The sequence below is a fragment of the Heterodontus francisci genome, chromosome 8 (assembly GCF_036365525.1).
Source record: "Heterodontus francisci isolate sHetFra1 chromosome 8, sHetFra1.hap1, whole genome shotgun sequence".
In the NCBI taxonomy this organism is placed as follows: domain Eukaryota; kingdom Metazoa; phylum Chordata; class Chondrichthyes; order Heterodontiformes; family Heterodontidae; genus Heterodontus; species Heterodontus francisci.
This window is the reverse complement of record NC_090378.1, coordinates 17,280,893-17,303,199: the sequence shown is the minus strand read 5'-3', so window position 1 is coordinate 17,303,199 and position 22,307 is coordinate 17,280,893. Positions and strand designations below refer to the sequence as shown.

At 43.6% G+C, this 22,307-nt stretch overlaps 2 protein-coding genes across 4 annotated transcripts in view; one reads left to right on the top strand and one right to left on the bottom strand.

Moving 5' to 3' along the window:
* Window positions 1-22,307, bottom strand: part of LOC137372934 (E3 ubiquitin-protein ligase TRIM69-like) — a 31,899-nt gene that overhangs the window by 7,587 nt on the left and 2,005 nt on the right. Inside the window, 3 exon segments of the mRNA XM_068037439.1 lie at window positions 1,180-1,255; window positions 1,257-1,755; window positions 6,563-6,761. Coding sequence (XP_067893540.1) covers window positions 1,180-1,255; window positions 1,257-1,755; window positions 6,563-6,761 — 774 coding nt within the window.
* Window positions 22,009-22,307, top strand: part of LOC137372478 (outer dense fiber protein 2-like) — a 62,272-nt gene continuing 61,973 nt past the window's right edge. For all 3 annotated transcript variants that reach the window (XM_068036347.1, XM_068036346.1, XM_068036348.1), the window contains exon 1: window positions 22,009-22,165. The gene's annotated coding sequence lies outside the window, so the exon portion shown is untranslated. The remainder of the gene's footprint in view (window positions 22,166-22,307) is intronic.

Sequence of the window (22,307 nt, the reverse complement as noted above, 5' to 3'; positions counted from 1 at the left end):
ACCTCATCAGACCCCTTTCCTATCCTGAGTGGCGTGAAACAGGGCTGTGTTCTCGCACCCACACTCTTTGGGATTTTCTTCTCCCTGCTGCTCTCACATGCGTTCAAGTCTTCTGAAGAAGGAATTTTCCTCCACACAAGATCAGGGGGCAGGTTGTTCAACCTTGCCCGTTTAAGAGTGAATTCCAAAGTACGGAAAGTCCTCATCAGGGAACTCCTCTTTGCTGACGATGCTGCTTTAACATCTCACACTGAAGAGTGTCTGCAGAGTCTCATCGACAGGTTTGCGGCTGCCTGCAATGAATTTGGCCTAACCATCAGCCTCAAGGAAACGAACATCATGGGGCAGGACGTCAGAAATGCTCCATCCATCAATATTGGCGACCACGCTCTGGAAGTGGTTCAAGAGTTCACCTACCTAGGCTCAACTATCACCAGTAACCTGTCTCTCGATGCAGAAATCAACAAGCGCATGGGAAAGGCTTCCACTGCTTTGTCCAGACTGGCCAAGAGAGTGTGGGAAAATGGCACACTGACACGGAACACAAAAGTCCGAGTGTATCAAGCCTGTGTCCTCAGTACCTTGCTCTACGGCAGCGAGGCCTGGATAACGTATGTCAGCCAAGAGCGACGTCTCAATTCATTCCATCTTCGCTGCCTCCAGAGAATACTTGGCATCAGGTGGCAGGACCGTATCTCCAACACAGAAGTCCTCGAGGCGGCCAACATCCCCAACTTATACACACTACTGAGTCAGCGGTGCTTGAGATGGCTTGGCCATGTGAGCCGCATGGAAGATGGCAGGATCCCCAAAGACACATTGTACAGCGAGCTCGCCACTGGTATCAGACCCATCGGCCGTCCATGTCTCTGCTTCAAAGACGTCTGCAAACACGACATGAAGTCCTGTGACATTGATCACAAGTCGTGGGAGTCAGTTGCCAGCGTTCGCCAGAGCTGGCGGGCAGTCATAAAGGCGGGGCTAAAGTGTGGCAAGTCGAAGAGACTTAGCAGTTGGCAGGAAAAAAGGCAAAAGCGCAAGGAGAGAGCCAACTGCGTAACAGCCCCGACAAACAAATTTTTCTGCAGCACCTGTGGAAGAGCCTGTCACTCTAGAATTGGCCTTTATAGCCACTCCAGGCGCTGCTTCACAAACCACTGACCACCTCCAGGCGCTTACCCATTGTCTCTCGAGATAAGGAGGCCAAAGAAGAAGACTGCTATGGATTATCATAGGAACCATCACAAACTCTTCACTCATTAAATTGCGGTCAAAAGGCAAGAAACACTGGTGCTTTCAGTGTACAATATAACATGTAGAAGCACTGCATAAAACTTGCATCATAAAATGCAAGAATGCCACTGTCACAATCCAGATAAACTCCAATGTTTTCTCGGGGCTTTTCATAGTGGAAAGCCATCGCTTCTACGTCATGTTGAGTACAACATAGACCCTTTTCCGAGCAAGAAAATACCCAGGAATATTCCTCAGCTCCCAGCCAGCTTCCTGCTAGCATGCAAGGGATACTCAGGTAGGCTATTCCCACAGCCCACGAGGGAATATTTTTCACATTAACCTCCCAGCAGTAAAGTCCAGTAGTGTAGCCTGCTGTGGCAAGTACATTGAAAGAGGTATTGAAGCGTTCTGCATTACACTGTTCACTTTGCTTCACCTCACTAGCTTTGACTGCTGTGTCTTTCCTGCTTCTTTTCAGCTGTATATGAGCACCGCTCGTATCCAACTGGATAGTGTAATCTAAAAAGGAGGGTGTGGGGGGCACGGGGAACGACTAATTAAATTCAAGCAAAAACAGGAAATGATGGCAGCATTACAGGTTGGCCAGCATCAGAAAGACAATTAAGCTAAGATTTCAGATGTAGACCCTTCGTCAGAACGGGAACAAATTACAGGGACACAACTTGTTTTTAAAAAAAATTAATAAAGGTACCGGACAAAGGGAAGGTGGAGAGCAGTAAACAAAAAAGTTAGAGTTATCTCTAAAATGGAAAAATAAGAGATGGTTAATTTTGTTTTAGTCATTTGAGAGACGAAAAGGAGGAATAATGAAAGATATAAGATATTTACAGAGGTGGACTGGCTCCCTAGAACGGTGGAGGATTCACCAGGGCACCTGCAAAATCACCCAAATGACAGTCCATCCCTTGACATTTACCACACTCGGAATTGCTGAGGTGGTGGCCAGGCAGGTAGATACGGAAGCAGGAAAAACCGACAAAGCAGAGGAGGTTGCAGTGGCTCAGGAACCTGGGAAACAAAGAGGAAAAAAGAAAACAGACCAATATCAAGGATACAGACTGTCCTATAAACATTGTGTCCTGATAGAGCATCCCTAACTCTAACATAAACCAGAGTCTCCCTCCTCAATCACTGACAAATCCAACTGCCAGTGTCAGCACTTGGTTTTCAGAAGAGAAAGGTGTAGGAGAGGGGAGGGGGAGATAAGAGCTCGTTACAACAACCTTAAAATTCTTTTCAGACATCCATCACTCTTTAACCTCTATTTTTATTTGCATTTATTACATATCCTTAGTCATCCGGAGAAAATGATGGTTCACTTTCTCCATGAACAACCACAGCCCTTGTGGGGTTGGTGCTCCCACAATTATATTAGGGAGGGAATTCTGGAATTCTGACCTAGCAATGCACGTCCAAGTCAGGATGGTGTGAGACTGCTAGAGGGAGGTTCTGCCAAAATAACCATGCTACTGTGCACCCTGTAGATTACACAATCTGTGGTCATAGTGTGGCAGTGTCGGTATGGAGTCTAGTGGCAGGGGAAGCAAACAAACAAACTGTTGTGTCCTGGACGGTGTTAAGCTACAAGCGATGCTGCAACTGCAGCACATGCAGGAAAATGATAAGCATTCAATCATACCCCTAGCTCAAGCCTTGAAGATGGTGGAGAGGTAAGTCACTCCTCATCCAGTAGCTGTGTTCCTGATGAGGGATTTGGCAATGGAGGTGCACTGGAGTTCAAGGTGAGGTAGCTGGGCCCCACCTTGTTTGAGATGGTCACTTGTCCAGGTCTTGTTGTAGGCTGGCATGGGCTGTTTTCTTCTCAAAGTAGCGTGATTGGAACTGTCAGCACACTGCCCCAATTTTGACCTACTAATGGAAGGATTTGAAGCAGCTGAAGATGGTTGGGCCAAGGTCACATCCCAGAGGAACTCCTGCAGTGATGAAACTGGCCCCTAACAGCCACAAGCATCTTCCTTTGCATCAGGCATAACTCCAGCCATTGGAAGGTTTTCCCTTTGACCCACATTGACCAGATTTTGTAGGGCTCCTTGGTGCCACTCTTAGTTGATGGCGAGGGCAGTTACTGTTTCCTCTCCCCTTCAACTCTCATGGGAATGTCTGTATCAAAGCTGTGAAGAAGTCTGGAGCGGAGTGATGCTGGAGAAACCCAAACTGAGTACTTGGGCTATTAGTGAGTAGGTGTTACTTGATACGATTTTACTAACGCTGAAGCAAGCTGCTGAATAATATTGGCGGGGAGGGGGGGAAAGAGAGAGAAACAAAGAAAATTGATGAAGGAAGGAGAGTTTGACAAATTGGAAATTATAGAGACTAGTAAAAAAGTGAGAACTGGAGTCTACAGATTACCACACGTGTGCAATACTTTAAAAATTATGACAAATAGTGCATGACAAAAAATAAGCGAATGCATGTAGAAACAAAGTGCTGTATTCAAACTTTTATAATAGGTAGATATGTATTAATTTCTGCAAACAATTAATTTCAACAAACAAATTTCTCTGCAGCACCTGTGGAAGAGCCTGTCACTCCAGAATTGGCCTTTATAGCCACTCCAGGCGCTGCTTCACAAACCACTGACCACCTCCAGGCGCGTATCCATTGTCTCTCGAGATAAGGAGGCCCAAAAGAAAGAATAATAGGTAGATATGTATTAATTACATTTAAAGTGTCTTTACCAATGTTGCCAATTGTGTTTACGGAAGCTAGACTGAAATGGAAAATGGCACATGCAGGTCACTTGTAGACACATAGGGCTGTATTTTACGAATGTTCTGCGGTTCGTGGCGGTGCACTCTAGTGGCGCCGTGCATCCCGCGTGGATACGCTGTCGCTGAGCCCCCGCGATATTACGTGCAGGGGCTGATTTAAATAGAGGGAGTGGAGCGGCCACCCCCGATGACGTAAGGGGCGGCCGCCGTGTCCCCAGCAATGGCGTCCAGCGCTATTGCACAGGCACCGACATCATTTTTAAAGAGCTTTAAGCCCTTCAATACAATTTTAATATTTAAAGTGGTAGTTTGTGAAATCTTAATAAATCAAAATTTTTCTGATGGAGGCCCTTCCCCAACCCCCCCGACCCCCCCATGGTCATTTAAGTGGCACTGAATGTCAGAAAAAACTTTATTCCCTTCCCGAACAACCCACCACCCCCCCCCACCCCGCCAATCTTCTAACATTTGGCCTCTAACCCCTTCCCACCACACAACCAATAACATTTGTTTTCCCTTCTCCCCCACCCCTCCCGCCCTGAAAATTTTGTTCCTCCCCCCCTCCTCCCCGACCAGGTTCCCGCCTCGGAACTCCGTGTGGAGTTCCGAAGTCGCGCAAAGCACGAACGGCGGCCATAATATTGGCGTGGGATGGCCGCCTGCAGGTAAGTTTATTTACATATGATTAATGTCACTTTGCATATGGTGATGAGGGGCCTGCCATCAGGTGGCGGGGTGGGGGTGGGGGGGGTCCACACTGAGGTCCCCCAGCTGCTGGTAAAATGCGGCGGGCCCTTCTCAACGTCGCGAGGCTCTCCCTGCAGAACTTTACTGGCCTCCGCGCCCCGATCTGTTGAGGGGCTGGTAAAATTCAGCTTGTAGCATTTTTATCCAGTCTGCTTGTTTTTTTTTCAAAGAATACTTGACTTCTTGCCCTAGTGTGGATAAATGATGTGAAAACCTGTCAATCATACTTGGCACAAATTATCTTCAAACCTGAGAAAATTAATTTTTTTGCATCTAGGATATTACAGCATGTACAGTTTTACTGACAGTATTGTATGTTTTATATTGTGTAGGACATTTAGCACTGACTTACTTACATCTGCAAGAATGGTACCATGAAATGCACTCAAGCATCTGCTTAGCTGGCTGCCCAGCCTCCTCCTTTTAGTATAAAAGTAAAATACTGCAGATGCTGGAAATCTGAAATAAAAACAAGAAATGCTGGAAATACTCAGCAGGTCTGGCAGCATCTGTGGAGAGAGAAGCAGAGTTAACATTTCAGGTCAGTGACCTTTCATCAGAACTGGAAAAGGTTAGAAATGTAATAGGTTTTAAGCAAATAAAGCAGGGGTGGGGAAAGAGATAACAAAAAGGAAGTTGTTGATAGGACAGGGTCACAGAGACATGTTAATTGGTGTGCTGAAAGACAAAGCGTTAGTGCAATGAGGGTGTTAATTGACAGGAAAATGAACAGCCCTGGCCCAAAGCGCAAACATGAAAAAAACTCCTCCTTTCAGTCACTGGTTTAACATGATTTTGTTTTGGACCGAGAAAACCAACTGTTATCAGGATTTTCAAATCAGTTCCACACATTTGAGGTAAAATTGTTTGCAAACATCTGCAAAATGGCAAATGCCCTAATTTTGACTAATGAGGCACTGTATAAAATTAACAAGGCAACAATTTCTTCATCCAAGTGAAATTGGGTGAGAATGCTGGATTATGATTGTACAAGTGGGATGGCAAATCAAGGTTGAACCTGCAGTTCACTGCCTGGTGAAGAAGGCATATGGCATGCTTGCCTTCATCGGCCGAGGCATTGAGTACAAGAGTTGGGACGTCATGTTACAGTTGTACATAAAGTTGGTTAGGCCGCATTTGGAGTAGTGTGTGCAGTTCTGGTCGCCGCACTACAGGAAAGATATGATTAAGCTAGAGAGGGTGCAGAAAAGATTCATAATAATGTTGCCTAGTTAGGAGGGCTTGAGTTATAAAGAGAGATTGGATAGGCTGGGTCTGTTTTCCCCGGAGAGAAGGAGGCTGAGAGGGGACATGATAGAGGTATGTAAAATTATGAGAGGCATAGATAGGGTAGATAGCCAGAGTCTGTTTCCGATAGTAGGGGTGACTAAAACTAGAGGGCATAGATTTAAGGTGAGAGGGAGGAGGTTTAAAGGGGATCAAAGGGGTAAATTTTTCACACAAAGAATAGTGGGTATCTGGAATGAGCTGCCTGAGGAGGTGGTGGAGGTAGGAACAGTACAACATTTAAGAGGCATCTGGACAGGTACTTGAATGAGCAAGGTATAGAGGGATATGGAATTAATGCAGGCAGGTGGGATTAGTATAGGTAGGCATTATGGTCGGCATGGACACAGTGGGCCGAAGGGCCTGTTTCTATGCTGTATGACGCTATGACTCTATGACTCCGCTGGTCAGTAACTATATCATGAATGCACTGATTTTCCCCAAGTTTACAGCCAAAATTGTACATTCCAGTGATTTTGCAAATTATTAGCGCCAGCCCTTTTTAAAAGTTATAATTTTATTTTTTAATAACAGCTTACAGGCAGCAATACCACAGGGTTTTTTATACAAAAGGCATTCTGCAAAGTAGCTACAGCTTTGCTGCCTTACAGTTAACAGATTCACATGGGCACTTGCAAGAGAGAATTTGTTTTCCCATGCTCGCTCCTCAATGTCAAGAAAATACTGAACTTTCCCGAAGAAATCAAAATGTGTCCATTGCTGTTTTTCTAACTTTTCCTATTAAAACATAAAAGCCTTCATTGCGTCTTTTCCTCCTTAGAAGCAAAAGCAGAATATTTTTCATTATGCATGTTCTTAAGCTTGTAATGACCAGATCAGAGTCAATCATAACTGGCACCAAATTCAACTACCTCTAAAGTAGTCCCCACAATTTCAAAAGGAATCAATCACTCGGGGAGGACTTTAACAAGTCCTGAGAATGTCACAAGGCGCTTCATAAATGCAAGCTTCTTCATTCTTACATGTTCAACACTATTCAAATTGAATCAGTAAGGGGCAGAAACACTTAACATTTCATGTTTAATTTAAAATCAGCAGATTTCCAATGCAACAGTGTCTAGATCTGTATTTTCCATAAAGTCAGGCCATAAATCCAGATTGCAATCGACGAGTGAAACTTTCAAGAATTGCTGTTAAATGAGGACCAACTTAGCCCAAGATCATCCAACAGGAGGTCTTTCACCACTTAAGTATACCATCGTTGGTATACAGAATAAATACTTCACTTAATTAACTGCTGGGCGTCATCACTGTGCTGGAAATTAAACTTGGACAAGTTACTGGTAGCACAGGATGCTTTCTGTTAATCCATAGCTGCGTGGTGAAGAAGTTATGAGTTAATGCCACTGAATGACCTACAGTTATTCTATTGCATTGTTAGCGGGAATGAATCTAGAAGAATCACTCGACACTCAGGTCTGCTCCAATGTCAAACAGTTTATTTAGTTACGCCAGCGGGGAGCAGGTCACTGGTCTGTCCAGATGCCTCTCCACCGAACAAAGGAAAATCATCCATACTTATACATTTTCAAACAGTTACTCAGCCCATCCCGGCCGGACATGGTCCAATCACAACGATTATCGATTATATACATTGATTATTAGGGCCAATAGAAGCGGTTACTAGGCATAGAGGGGCTGCATGACCGGCCCATACACAGACAGGGGATTACTCATGATGTTTTCCACACCCCCTTATCTTCACCTCGTTACCGGCCCATACACAGACAGGGGATTACTCATGATGTTTTCCATACCCCCTTATCTTCACCTCGTTACCGGCCCAAACACAGATAGGGGATTACTCATGTTTTCACCTCATTACAGGCACAGCCAGCATTCGCCAGAGCTGGCGGGCAGCCATAAAGACAGGGCTAAATTGTGGCGAGTCGAAGAGACTTAGTAGTTGGCAGGAAAAAAGACAGAGGCGCAAGGGGAGAGCCAACTGTGCAACAGCCCCAACAAACAAATTTCTCTGCAGCACCTGTGGAAGAGCCTGTCACTCCAGAATTGGCCTTTATAGCCACTCCAGGCGCTGCTTCACAAACCACTGACCACCTCCAGGCGCGTATCCATTGTCTCTCGAGATAAGGAGGCCCAAAAGAAAGAAAAAGAAACAGGCTAGCACCTTTGTCAGCATTCCACAAGGGTGTCTGCTTTTCATTTTAATTAGCCTTTTGTTTGAGATTGGATTACTCAGCTCCTGTGGAATGTGGTCAAGTTCATTGAGCCCCATGGTGCTTTGCAACCTGCTCACTGTTCACTAATATTATATGTTACTCAAATAATATTTAAACAGTATGATATTTACTGCAGGTGCCTCTGCGCTTGGGAATACCCTACAACAATCCCCCCTTTCGGTAGGAGACTAACCCTAGTCTTCCCAACCGACACTATTTATTATTGTTGTTTTTTTTTAACCCTTTAAACTCGCCCGGTATTCCCTGCCTCGGACGTGCTTGCCAGTCACGTGATTTCAGGAATTCCGGTCGTACTATATCACATTAATGTGATCCAAATGACTTATTCCCCTGGATAGACAAATTGTCTGTCTTGCTTTTGCTCTAGTTTTCACCCTCCTTCACTGCACATACCGACTGCATGATCGGCAGGCCAGTATGCCCCATGTTATGGCCAGTATCAACTGTACTCTGACTAGCACATGAGAAATTATCCTAATCCAAGGGTGGATATTGACGTTCATCCCCCAATCCCAGATCTTCTCCCACCAACTCCGGTCCTGCAATTCTGTGTCCATATCTTTCTCTAGCTTTTTGATTTTTGTCTGCAGTTGGTGGTAGAGTTTTACGGATTGGCCCACCCTGAGCCTTAATTCCCTTAGTACTTCGGCCAGGTGTGGGATGGGGACTGGCTCCGGTTCCTTGTAATCCTGTAGGTGGTCATGGAGATAATCAGTGATGTTAATGATCTTGGTACCTCTACACCGAACCTGGATAGATTAGATTAGATTAGAGATACAGCACTGAAACAGGCCCTTCGGCCCACCGAGTCTGTGCCGAACATCAACCACCCATTTATACTAATCCTACACTAATCCCATATTCCCAACAAACATCCCCACCTGTCCCTATATTTCCCTACCACCTACCTATACTGGTGACAATTTATAATGGCCAATTTACCTATCAACCTGCAAGTCTTTTGGCTTGTGGGAGGAAACCGGAGCACCCGGAGAAAACCCACGCAGACACAGGGAGAACTTGCAAACTCCACACAGGCAGTACCCGGAATCGAACCCGGGTCCCTGGAGCTGTGAGGCTGCGGTGCTAACCACTGCGCCACAGTGCCGCCCTAGTCTTCGGGCTTCCCCTATAGTGACTGGTCGTAAGGGCGTAAAGCAAAAATTAGGAAACGGGATAGGGCATTGTAGATTATTGTAGCGGTAGGAACTTTCTGTGGTGAAAACGCAGTATTTCCCTTTACCTCCGTAGCCTGTTCTTGCAAAATGCTTTGGGGCAGGTATGATCTCTACGACACAACCATCAGTTCGATTAAACCCACATTCATCCAATTCTCCCTGTCCCACCGGGTGGGGACATACTGTAATATCTCCCCTCTGCTTGCATCCCGTAAGGGAAATTCCATATAACGTGTTATTCCTAAGTATGGCAGAGGCTTCAGTTAGATAGTATCAAAGGGAGGTGTTGCCCCGTACAACTCCAATATTTTCCAATTGGTAGTAGGGAAATGGCCCAGAATCCCGTGTGACTACAGGGATCAACAGGACTACCCCCACTCCGGTAGCTTTGCCCAATTCGCAGTCTGGGATCACTGGATATACTCTGGTAAGTCCTTTCAGCGTACAGTTGTCCAGTTTCCCTTTACTCTCTGCTAGTCGAGCTAAATGTGAGCTGTCTATCCAGTTGGGCACCTCCCCCCTTTGGATCTGATCGAGATTGTGTCGTATCTGTCCCACCATCCATAAGCCATAAGCGTGACCAAGTTGTCCCTGCCTTAGCTTTGCGGCATCTTCCCATTCTCCATCTGAGGTGGTTGACGGTTCTGGCATGTGCCTCTAATATCGTAATTCCGTCTAATTGTATCTCCGTGCCCTCTTCTCCCAGATTGGTCTGATCTTCCTGATTTTTCTCTGCTCTCTTTAAGAGTCCCTTCATTACTCCTTTAAGGCGTTCCATCTTTTCATTCAGACCTTGTATATCTAATGAGTTTACTATGAAGGCACCGGTATTGAATCCGGTAGCAACGTCTTTAACTATCCCCCTCTTTGTTCTATAAAGCTGATCCTGGCCTCTAAATCTAGTGGCACCCATGGCATCGGCAGCCTGCTGCATTACAACCTTACTTAATACACTATACATATTTCTTGCCTGTTCCGTACAATATCCTGGCATTTGTATCCCTGAGATATTGACCAGGACGGGCACAATCTCATGTTTAACATTATCATACAACGCTTCCCCTGGGCTCGATGTACCCACACACATCCATGTTCCTTTCAACTTTCCTTATCATCTGTTGCCCAATGGGAGGGGCACAAACAATTCCAAAGACACAGCTCTCAGTTACCCCTTCCCCTTTCTGTCTGGTCACGCAGTTAGCACGGTCATCTGTGGAGCACCGTACACATAGTGCATCTTTGCCCGGATTCACCGTAAGCCATGCAGTCAAGTAGGTTTACTCGCCGTTATACACTTCCCATCCAACATGTTGTGCAATGCCCCATAATTCATATAGTCCATATTAATACTCCTTTCATTAATCCGTTGTGCATCCATTACCGGGTCTTTGTTCTTCCTCTCCGGATATTAGCATCAGGCCCCACAGCCACTGCAGTCCGGTTCTTTCCCATTCGCTACTAGTGGTTATATCTGTAATTTAAACACACTGCCCTGGTGGTCACCAGGTGTTAGTACTTGTCCATGTTGTGAGTATCCCCCGATGAGGGATACATGTCTACCTGTGGGGACCGAACATGTCCTGGGGAATCCAGGAGTTAATTTATATTCTTATCATCTCCAACCTTTCGAAATTATCTATTTGGTCCCATCACGCTCGGGCTTCGTTCCCCACAATCCTTGCCCAGTTAGTAGCCCATCTAATAATAATTCAAATGCCTATCAACACTACCATTATTCCCAGCCCCCCGAGTAGTCCATTCTCAAGTGTATTCTTCCATTCCCGGTATCCCTTTGCGTACCAGGTGGTGCTTATTTCGGAGTCTATCATTTGCTGTTGTCTTTATATACCTTCAGTTGGGACCAATGTTTCCATCGGCCCTTCCCTTTACCATTACTTTGTCTCCCACAACAGGCACCTTTGTCTGTTCCTCTTTCATGTTTCTATAGAACCTCCTGCCTCACCTTGTGCAGTTGTCTGCACAACTCCTTCAAAAATCTTTTAACCCTTTCTCTTGCGGGTCCTATTTCCTCACTACCTGCTACGACATCCCCTGGCAACCTCATTGCCCTTCCTGTCATTATTAAGGTGTTTAATTTATCCTGATTATTATAAAGTCATTTTCTCTATGTGAGTTGTCTCACTGCACTGGCTGCATTAAACATTTCATGCCATGCTGTTTCTCAAGCCAGTAAACATGTTTGAGACCCGTTAGTCAGGTGATCTTATCAAAAGATCAAAGATGGCCAGACTTTCAAATGTAGCTCTCCTAAAAACTCATGTCTCCAAAAGAAAACTAACAATTGCCAGTCTTATCTACACTTTCACTGGAAAATTCTAGACTTCTTGGAAATTTCACACGATATTATTTTAGCTGTTTGAATTCTAATTTCACCATTTGTTTATACCCAGAATTCCTTTATTATCTCTTGCATCAGCCAGATCTAATTGCCAATTCCTATTAATTATAATTCTATTTCATTTTGAGCCCTGGAGAACCTTTACAATCAATATTCATAATTCCTTAAAACAGAAATCAAACATTTCCATTTGATTCCAGGCATTACTATATATATATTTTTTTACCTTAGATGACATTTTAATTCCTTAAATAACTTGCCAAATTAAACTGGATTTTTGACATCTCAGATTATTCCAAATTCAAATAACAGTACATTTCCCTTTGAATGCTTTAAATAACCACTCATATCAATTTAATTTTGTTTATCAATTCCAATTTCTTATGCCCAGACCTGGTGATATTGCATTTTTTTTTAAGTAAAGACAGAAGTGCTTGCAACTATTTCTCCTTCTCAAGCACTTTGTCTCATTGATAAAGATAGTTGCAGCAAGGTTAATTTCTTGCTTGTCTCCAAATGGGCGGAGCAAAGCATTCTCCGCTGCGTCGCTTTACGTAACCCTTTTTTTTGGGAAAAGAACTAAACTCCATTTTAAATGTTTTTTGGTATCCTTAGGATTTTCAAACAACAAAATCTTTAGTAACATTATCAACTTCAAAGGAAACCATCTCCATCCGGAAAGACAGCATTTTAGATTAAAGTCCAATTGTTTCCAAACTTTTAGCATCTTTTGTAAGAGGTTTCTAATCCAAGGATTTTTTTTATAACAAAGATGTTCCGTAAGAGTTAACGACAGTCAGTTCTACAGAACACAAGTTCCACAGAACACAAGCTGCACATCCCAGACATTCAATTCATTCGTGGACGCTTCCAACATTCTCACAGTCGAATCAAAGACAGTAACTTGTTTTTACTCTAAAACATAGTCCTCTGCCATAAACTTAGTGAATGCTTTTCTTCTTTTTGTCACCACTCCCTTTGTTTTGCGGCAGGGTCGTGGGGATTCCAATTAGATTTAATCATCTTATCGATCAACTTTTTATGTTTCTCTGCCAGGTGGCAGGTAAGGGACCCCTCTGGTCCCCGCTCGAGCTCTATCTTTTCACTGGCCAGGCTTGGGTAGGATTAGAACCGTTAGAATCTACTCTCAGAGGTCAGCTTTTAACCTACCGCAACTTGTAGTAGACCGTCTCCTGCCTAACTGTCGGGTTACAAGTCTGTCCGTATTTCATACATCAAGCTTATGATATATATACGCATACATATATTCAAACCCTCCTTGACAGTGCCTACGTCTCTTAACGAACTACCTGCCACCGTTTGACCATTGTTCAGATCCTGTTCACAAACTTGGCATTCGTCGGTCGTGAAACACCACCCGGCCCCGGGATAAGCTTTAAAGATACTCACCCGGTATTCCTGATGGCATTAACGACCGCCGAATCCTGTTCTCAAGTTCGGGATCAGGCTTCAGCCAACTCCCCCTTGCCCCCTTCGCCCACTTAATTCCTGGCCTTAACGTGGGACTCAGTCCCCTTAATTTCCGGCTCAGGCTGGGTGATTGGGATATCAGGGTCGCAGAAGAGTTGACTTACACCTGATCCTGCCGACTACGCCAATTGTTAGTGGGAATGAATCTAGAAGAATCACTCGACACTCAGGTCTGCTCCAATGTCAAACAGTTTGTTTAGTTACGCCAGCGGGGAGCAGGTCACTGGGCTGTCCAGATGCTTCTCCACTGAACAAAGGAAAATCATCCATACTTATACATTTTCAAACAGTTACTCAGCCCATCCCGGCCGGACATGGTCCAATCACAATGATTATCGATTATATACATTGATTATTAGAGCCAATAGAAGCGGTTACTAGGCATAGAGGGGCTGCATGACCGGCCCATACACAGATAGGGGATTACTCATGATGTTTTCACCTCGTTACAGGCTAGCACCTTTGTCAGCATTCCACAAGGGTGTCTGCTTTTCATTTTAATTAGCCTTTTGTTTGAGATTGGATTACTCAGCTCCTGTGGAATGTGGTCAAGTTCACTGAGCCCCACAGTGCTTTGCAAACTCCTCACTGTTCACTAATATTATATGTTACTGGTTACTCAAATAATATTTAAACAGTATGATATTTACTGCAGGTGCCTCTGCGCTTGGGAATACCCTACAACAGCATGATGTCCATGGACAGGACAGGACAGGACAGTGGACATCTTGGTGGCCTTATGCAATGGAGTACCATAGAATGCAGGCACACAGGTCGATTTCCTTAGTCTGTGGCATGTGATCCTGGCTGCACTGAGACTTTGGGAGAGAAAACAAAACACAGACACCCCACTCCCCATCTACCTGTGATAGTATAAAGTCAATGGGAAACTTTCAACAAACTGCTCTTAGATGCCTTCTACAACAGGCCAAGATCTCAGCTACAGGAGCTGTGTACTTGCATGACTTGTAGGAGCAAGAGGGTCAAGGGGGAATAAAGAAAATCAGAACTATGCAATCACTTTACCAAGAGAAATGTGACATCGATCCTTTAAGTGTAAAAGCATGTAGCTAAAAAGTAACAATTTAATTGCCTTCCAGCAAAAGTTGTAGAACTGTTAAACTTCTCCCTCCAGTTCCAACACCATACCTCCTGAGGAGCTGTCATTTTTCTCCAAATGACAAAGCCCATCTTCTACAGCAGCCAGATTTTACACAACTTCGGAAAATTCACATTTGTATCATTCTACAGAATATTAAACTTTGATATTGCACAGTCTCAAAATGAAAGTGAACATTTCAAAAGTCACAGATAAGTTGATGCATTATCAAAGCTAATATTTGCATTGAAAAACAAAGCATTACTTTTTACATTATCTTTGTATTTAAGAACAAAATCTAGTCTGAAAGGAGATAATGGCATCATCTTTTAATTGATTAAACGTGAAAGAAAAGTGACAATTAAAATTATGAAATCATCATTCTAAAAATGTTTTGAGCAGAGATGTCAGTGTCTATTCCAACATACTAAGCACGTTTTAACAAGACCTCCCATGAGGTTCAAGGAAATTGCTGGTGTGCTTTTCATCACTCTCACATTGCAGTTATAATCCAACTGGTATCAAACAGGACTGTCTCCTTGAAACACGCTTCTTCAGGACCTTACTACAGATTTATACCCTCAATTTTGCACTTCTGCAAAGCATACTGACGTTGGCTGTGTCAGGTCATCCCAGATCACAGAATCATAAAGCACAGGTGGCTATTTAGGCCATCAAGCCTGTGCTGGTACTTTGAAAGAGTCTATCCCCTACTCTTTCCCCATAGCCCTGTAATTTTTTCCCTTTTCACGGATATATCCCAATTCCATTGCTATTGTCGCTATTGACTCTGCTTTCACCAACCTTTCACATAGCTCACTCTGAAAAACTCTCATCTCCCTCTGGTTCTTTTGCCAATTTCTTAAATTTGCATCCTCTGGTTTCTTGCTCAGCTGCCAATAGAAAGTTCATCCTTATCTCTACACAGCAGGGATAAAACACGAGAGAGAGAAAATCACTGACTATTTTTCTTCTTGATTTGTTCCTCAATGTGCAACATCACAGTACAGCGGGTAGGTGATTGGTTGGTGAGTATTAAGGCTTTCTTTTCCTCTAAACTTAGGCAGTGCTTCAAACTAGGATCGGGAATATATATAGCGCTGTATTAATTGTGTAGCGTAACTAGTTAAACTAATTAATGAAACAAGTAAGTATGAACCATTTAAGTTAACTCCCTAAAAATGACATTAGCACAAGGGAAGCAGCTGATTGGTGAGTCAGTATTTATTTTAAGTCTTGAGTTTCTTTCGGTTAAGTCAGTTAATAGTCTAATAAATAGAGGCATGCCAAGGCATCTCAGTCCCATGCAGTGCACATCCTGCTCCATATGGGAACTCCAAGATGCTTCTCGTCTCCTGGATAATCATATATGCAGGAAATGTTGTCAGCTGGAGCATCTCGAGCTTTGGGCTTTAGAACTTGAGCAGCCACTAGGTTTACTGCAGCATGTCCGCAAGGATGAAATTTCGTGGACAGCACGTTGCAGCATGTAGCAACCCCACAGGTTAAGGGTATGCAGTCAGAGAGAGAATAGGTGACCACCAGGCAGTCAAAGAGGACCAAGCAAATAATGCAGTAGCCGCCGGAGTGCATCTCACTCTCTAACCGGTATTCAGTTCATAAGAGGGAACATTAATTCTGAATGCTGGTGAATGTGATAGTTTCTCTGGGAAGTTCAGCCAGAGCCAAGTCGATGGCTGGTTCGGCTGTACAGGGGGGCAGTTTGCCAGTGCTATTAGGGAGGGTTTAAACTAACATGACAGGGGAATGGGAACTAGAAGGTAACATTAGAGAGGAAAAACAAGATGCACAACAAATTGGAAGGGGCAGATAGCACGAGAGTAAGAAATAGTAAGGTATTAAGTGGGGTTGGAGTAAGGGGAAATGCAATAAGGGCCTAAATTAGGTTTACAGTGCATGTGTGTGAATTCACAGAGCGTGATAAATAAGGTTAGTTAGCTTCAGGTACAGGAAGCATGTGAGAATATGATTTTGTGGCAATGTCAGAGAACTGACTCCAAAAAAAAGGACCGGGCACTAAATATTCCTGCATACGAGGTGTTCAGGAAAAATAGGGATGAAAAGAAAGGAGGACGGGTGGCAGTTTTGATTAAGGAGAATATTAGTGCTGGAGAGAGAGGATGTCCTAGACGGGTCAAGTTCAGAATCTACTTGGTTCCAGCTAAGAAGCAACAAAGAGTTACTATTACTCTATTGGGTATATTCTATAGGGCACCAACTAGACAGAAAGATATAGAGGAACAAATTTGCAAGGTAATTAGAGCTGCAAAAATTATAGAATAATGATGTTAATTATCCTAATATAGACTGGGAGTGTAATATTGTAAAGGTCAGAGAGGGAGACAAGTTTCTAAAATGAGTTTAGGATAAATTTCTAGATTAGTATGTTGCTGGTCCAATCATGAAGGAGGCATTGCTGGATCTGGTTCTGGGAAATGAGATGGGTCAAGTGGATCAGTGTTAGTAGGGGAAAATTTAGGGGGTAGCTATGGGAAGGGACAAGGAGCAATCAAAAGTAAAACAATTAATTGTGGGAGGGCCAATTTCAATGGGTGAGAACAGACCTGGCCCAGGTAAATTGGAATCAAAGATGGCAGGCAAAACTGTAATGGAATAATGGGCTGCCTTTAAAGAGGAAATTGGTCAAGAATAGTCAAGGTACATTCCCATTAAAGGTTGCGGGGGGTGGGGGGGTGAAGGAGGTGGTCAAGACAAACAAAGGTGCCTGAGACAGATGCTTGTGCCTGAAGCTCACTTCTTTTTGCACTCTTTTACCATTTATATGACTATAGAAGACTTTTTCAGATTTATGTTAGCTGCCAGTCTCATCTCATACTCTCTCCTTTGCTTTTTTTTTTCACTTTCCCTCTGAACTTTCCTAATTAGGGACCAGAAAAGGGATCTATGTTATGCATGGAGGCAGAGGGCATGCTGAGGTATTAATGAGTACTTGTATCTGTCTTTACTAAGGAAGAAAATGCTGCCAAAGACATAGTGAAGAAAAGGTAGTTGAGACATTGGATGAGCTAAAAATTGATAGTAGGTATTAGAAAGACAGGCTGTACTTAAATGTTGATAAGTCACAAAGACTGGATAAGATACATTGAAGGATACTGAGGGAAGCAAGGGACGGCAATAATCATGGGTGATTTTAATCTACATATAAACTGGAAAAATCAGATTGGCAATAGTAGCCTGGATGAGGACTTCATAGAATGCTTTCGAGATAGTTTCTTAGAGCAGCACATTCTGGAACCAATCAGAGAGCAGGTTATATTAGACTTGGTATTGTGTAATTTGACAGGATTAGTTAATGACCTTAGAGTAAAGGCACCTCTAGGTAGCAGTGACCACAATATGATTGAATTATACATCCAGTTTGAAAGAGAGAAGAGTGGCTCCAAGCCCAGTATTTTAAACTTGAATGAGGGCAACTATGTGGGCATGAAAGCTGAGCTAGCTGTAGTGAACTGGGTTACTAGGCTAGGAGATAGATCAATAAGAGAAGCAGTGGCAGACATTTAAGGGGATATTTCAGAATACTCAGAATAAGTATATTCTTACCATAAAGAAAACTTCTAAGGGGAGGACCCACCATCCGTGGTTAACTAAAGAAGTTAAGGAAAGCATCCAGCTTAAGGAAAAAGCATATCCTTGCACAAAGATGCATGGCAATGAGATGATTGGTCAGAATATAAAGACCGGTAGAGAATGACTAAAAGGTTCATCAGCAGAAAGATATAAGAGTATGAAAGAAAGCTAGATAGAAATGTAAAAATGGATAGCAAGAGTTTCCACAGGTATTTAAAAAGGAAAAGTGTAAGTAAACTGAGTGAGAATGGAAAGCTAATAGTAGATAATAAGGAAATGGCAGATCAAATGAACAAATATTTTGCTTCTGTCGTCACTATAGAGGATACAAAAAACATACCAGTAATAACTGTAAATCAGGATGTGGAAGGAAGAGAGGAACTTGGTGAAAATACAATCACCACAGAAGCGGTACTGTGCGAACTGATGGAGCTGCGAACTGACAAGTCCCCAGGTCCTGATGAACTTCACCTTCGGGTCTTAAAAGAGGTGGCTAATGAGGTAGTAGATGTGTTGGTGTTAATTTTTCAAAATTCGCTAGATTCTGGAAAGATTCTTTCAGACTGGAAAGTAGCAAATATAACCCCTTATTGAACAAAGAACAGTACAGCACAGGAACAGGCCATTCGGCCCACCAAGCCTGCACCGAACTTGATGCCCGTCTAAACTAAAACCTTCTGCACTTCTGGGGACCGTAGCCCTCTATTCCCAACCTATTCATGTATTTGTCAAGATGCCTCTTAAATGTCGCTATCGTACCTGCTTCCACCACCTCCCCTGGCAGCAAGTTCCAGGCACTCACCACCCTCTGTGTAAAGAACTTGCCTTGCACATCCCCTCTAAACTTTGCCCCTCGCACCTTAAACCTATGACCCCTAGTAACTGACTCTTCCACCCTGGGAAAAAGCTTCTGACTATCCACTCTATCCATGCCACTCACAACTTTGTACACCTCAATCATGTCGCCCCTCCACCTCCGTCGTTCCAGTGAAAACAATCCGAGTTTATCCAACCTCTCCTCATAGTTAATGCCCTCCAGACCAGGCAACATCCTGGTAAACCTCTTCTGTACCCTCTCCAAAGCCTCCACGTCCTTCTGGTAGTGGGGGAGGCAGATGTGGGGGAGGCAGAAAACAGGTACCAGTTAGCTTGATGTCTGTTGTGGGGAAGGTGTTAGAATTGATCGTTAAGGAGGTTGTAGCTGGGCACTGAGAAAAACTCAAGGTAATCGGGAATAGTCAGCATGGTTTTGTGAAAGGGAAATCATGTTTAACCAATTTATTGGAGTTCTTTGAAGGAGTGACATGTGCTGTGGATAAAGGGGGGCCCATTTATTGTGCCTAATTTAACTCGGGATGGGAAGATTGACCCCTTTTCCAATTATGTAAAACTCCCAGGCACCAGACACTGGAATACAAACATATGACAAGAAGTTTAGTGCAACAGTTTTATTTAGACACCAAATAAGTACAAGTCTCACTTCTTGTACAAGATACTACCCGTCAACGCAGAGGTGATCAGTCTCTCATCACGGTTGATCACTGAGCCTCCAGACTCAGGGTCCTGCCTTCGAGAGTTGTTCCTAGTTCCCGCTGAAGATATACTCAAGCATTGACCCTTTTATATTCTTTAAAGGCTCATTGTTCAACCCATGAGTCACATGATCGTGTCCTGCATGGTCTTTAAGATAAAGCTCCAAACATTAGCTCATCTTTGATTAGCAAACGTTAGTGGTTTAGCTGCCTAAGCAGATGTCCAGACTTGTTTGCAACGCCCATTGTTTGTTCCCCTTAATCTGCTCCCCTTTATCTGCACCGTTCAACAGTCACTTATTTGTTCCCCTTTGTCTGCACCGTTCAACAGTCATGTACCCTTAACCACAAGTTTCGGCATGTCTATAAGCTTACTGCGTCTATCTTAGCTGCCTTAGAGCATGCTGGGTATTGAACAATACTTGACCAATATTTCAAGGCCTACACATTGATGCACTTTACTAGGATCTCCAGAAGGCATTTGGCAAGGTGCCACATAAAAGATTATTCCGCAAAGTAGGAGCTCATGGTGTATGGGGTAACATATTAGCATGGAAAGAAGATTGGCTGGCTGGCAGAAAACAGAGAGTTTGCATAAATGGGTCCTTTTCTGACTGGCAGGATGCGACGAGTCCCGCAGGAGTCTGTGCTGGGGCCTCAACTTTATACACTTTATATCAATGACTTACTTAGATGAGGGGATTGATGGCATGGTTGCTAAATTTACAGACGACACAAAGATAGGTAGGAAAGTATGTTGTGAAGAGGACATAAGGAGGTTGCAGACCGATATAGATAGGTTGAGTGAGTGGGGAAAAATCTGGCAGATGGAGTATAATGTGGGAAAACGTGAAGTTGTTCACTTTGGCAGGAAGAATAAAAAAGCAGAGTATTACTTAAACGGAGAACAACTACAGAATTCCGAGGTGCAGAGGGATCTAGGTGTTCTAGTGCAGGAGTCACAAAAAGTTAGTATGCAGGTACAGCAAGTAATAAAGAAGGCTAATGGACTGCTATCCTTTATTACAAGAGGAATTGAAAATAAAAGTAAGGAAGCTATGCTTCAGTTATACAGGGCATTGGTGAGACCGCATCTCGAATACTGTTTGCAATTTTGGTCTCCTTATTTAAGGAAGGATGTAAATGCATTGGAGGCTGTTCAGAGGTTTACTAGATTGATACCTGGAATGAACAGGCTGGCTTAGGAAGAAAGGTTGGACAGACTGGGCTTGTTTTTGGAGTTTAGAAGAGTGAGGGGAGATTTGATTGAAGTTTTTAAGATCCTGAACAGTCTTGACAAGGTGGATGTGGAGAGGATGTTTCCTCTTGTGTGTGAGTCCAGAACTAGGGGACACTGTTTTAAAATTAGAGGTCACCCTTTTAGGACAGAGATGAGGAGAAATTTTTCCTCTCAGAGGGCTGTGCGACTTTGGAACTTTCTGCCGCAGGTGATTGTGGAGGCAGGGTCATTGAATATTTTTAAGGCAGAGGTAGATAGTTTCTTGTTAAGCAACGGAATCAAAGATCATCTGAGGTAGATGGGAGTGTGAAATTTTAAGCACAAACAGATCAGCCATGATCTTATTGAATAGCGGAGCAGGTTTGAGGGATTAAATAGTCTTCTTCTGCTCCTAATTAGTGTGCTGTTTGCGGGAGCTTTCTGTGCACAAATTGGTTACCCCATTTTCCAAAATTACAACTTGACATATTTCATTGGCTTGGGATATTCTGAGGCTGCTGTACAAACAAATGACTTTCTTTAAAACTTCTCATCCAGTGCAGTATCACTCCAGCCTTTGTCTGCTGGTAGAATATTTAGTAACACTCCCCAATTGAAAAGTTATGCATCCTTTCCAACAGGGATGGATTTTACACAAAATGTTTAGACACAAAGGTAGGGGGAAAAAACAGACATTTATTGCAAAAAGTAATTGGCAGAAGAACCAGAAGCAAAAATATATCATGATCTACAATACACTTCAAAAGTGGCAGAACCAGATTCCACAGAAATTTTCAGGAGAATTGAATAGTTGATCGGGAGAGAAAAAGAGCAGCAGGGGAACGGGACTGATTAGATAGTCCTACCAAAGGGTTGTATATGCACGGTGGGCCGAATGGCCCCCTCCTATGTTGTGCCGGGGGGGGGGGCGGGAGCTAAAATATTTAACCTTGATTATAATGGTGACATCCGTCAGTTTAACGACCTGGTGGTCATTGTGAGAGGTCTCGGCCGGTAACAAATAATAAGTAGCCGAGCCCCAGACCGAGCGCTACTTTGTATATCAAAACAAATCAGCCTCTGAGAAATGTACTGATTCAACACAAATTTAGCAAAGCCTCCTCTCTCCTCTCTCTCCTTGCCTCGGATTCAACCACTGCCAATGGAGGAAAACCAGCCCCCAAAATTTAAAGGCAGCCAATCAGCAGCCGGGCCTGGCGTCAGGCAACAGCTGCTAGAGACGCGGCTTCTCATTGAAAACAGAAAGGAAGCGGCGGCGGGAGAGGCGTCTGCTGCGAGGTGTTGTCGTGGGGAAATTCCCGGTACTGCTGTTCACAGGGACTGGAGGAAGAGGAACCATCGCCGCCTGCAAGTTTAATGTGACGGGAGCAGGTTCAGGATCTGCAGCGTTTCCCCTTCTTCGTTTAAATGTATGCATTTATCTACATGTTTTATAGTTGAGTCAATTCTAGCGAGCGTTATTTTAAGATTTATGTTTAGTTTCTGTGAATAATTGCAAGATTCATTTCCTTGGCAAGACCAAAGAAACGTCAGGAGCTCGGCTTAAATTCG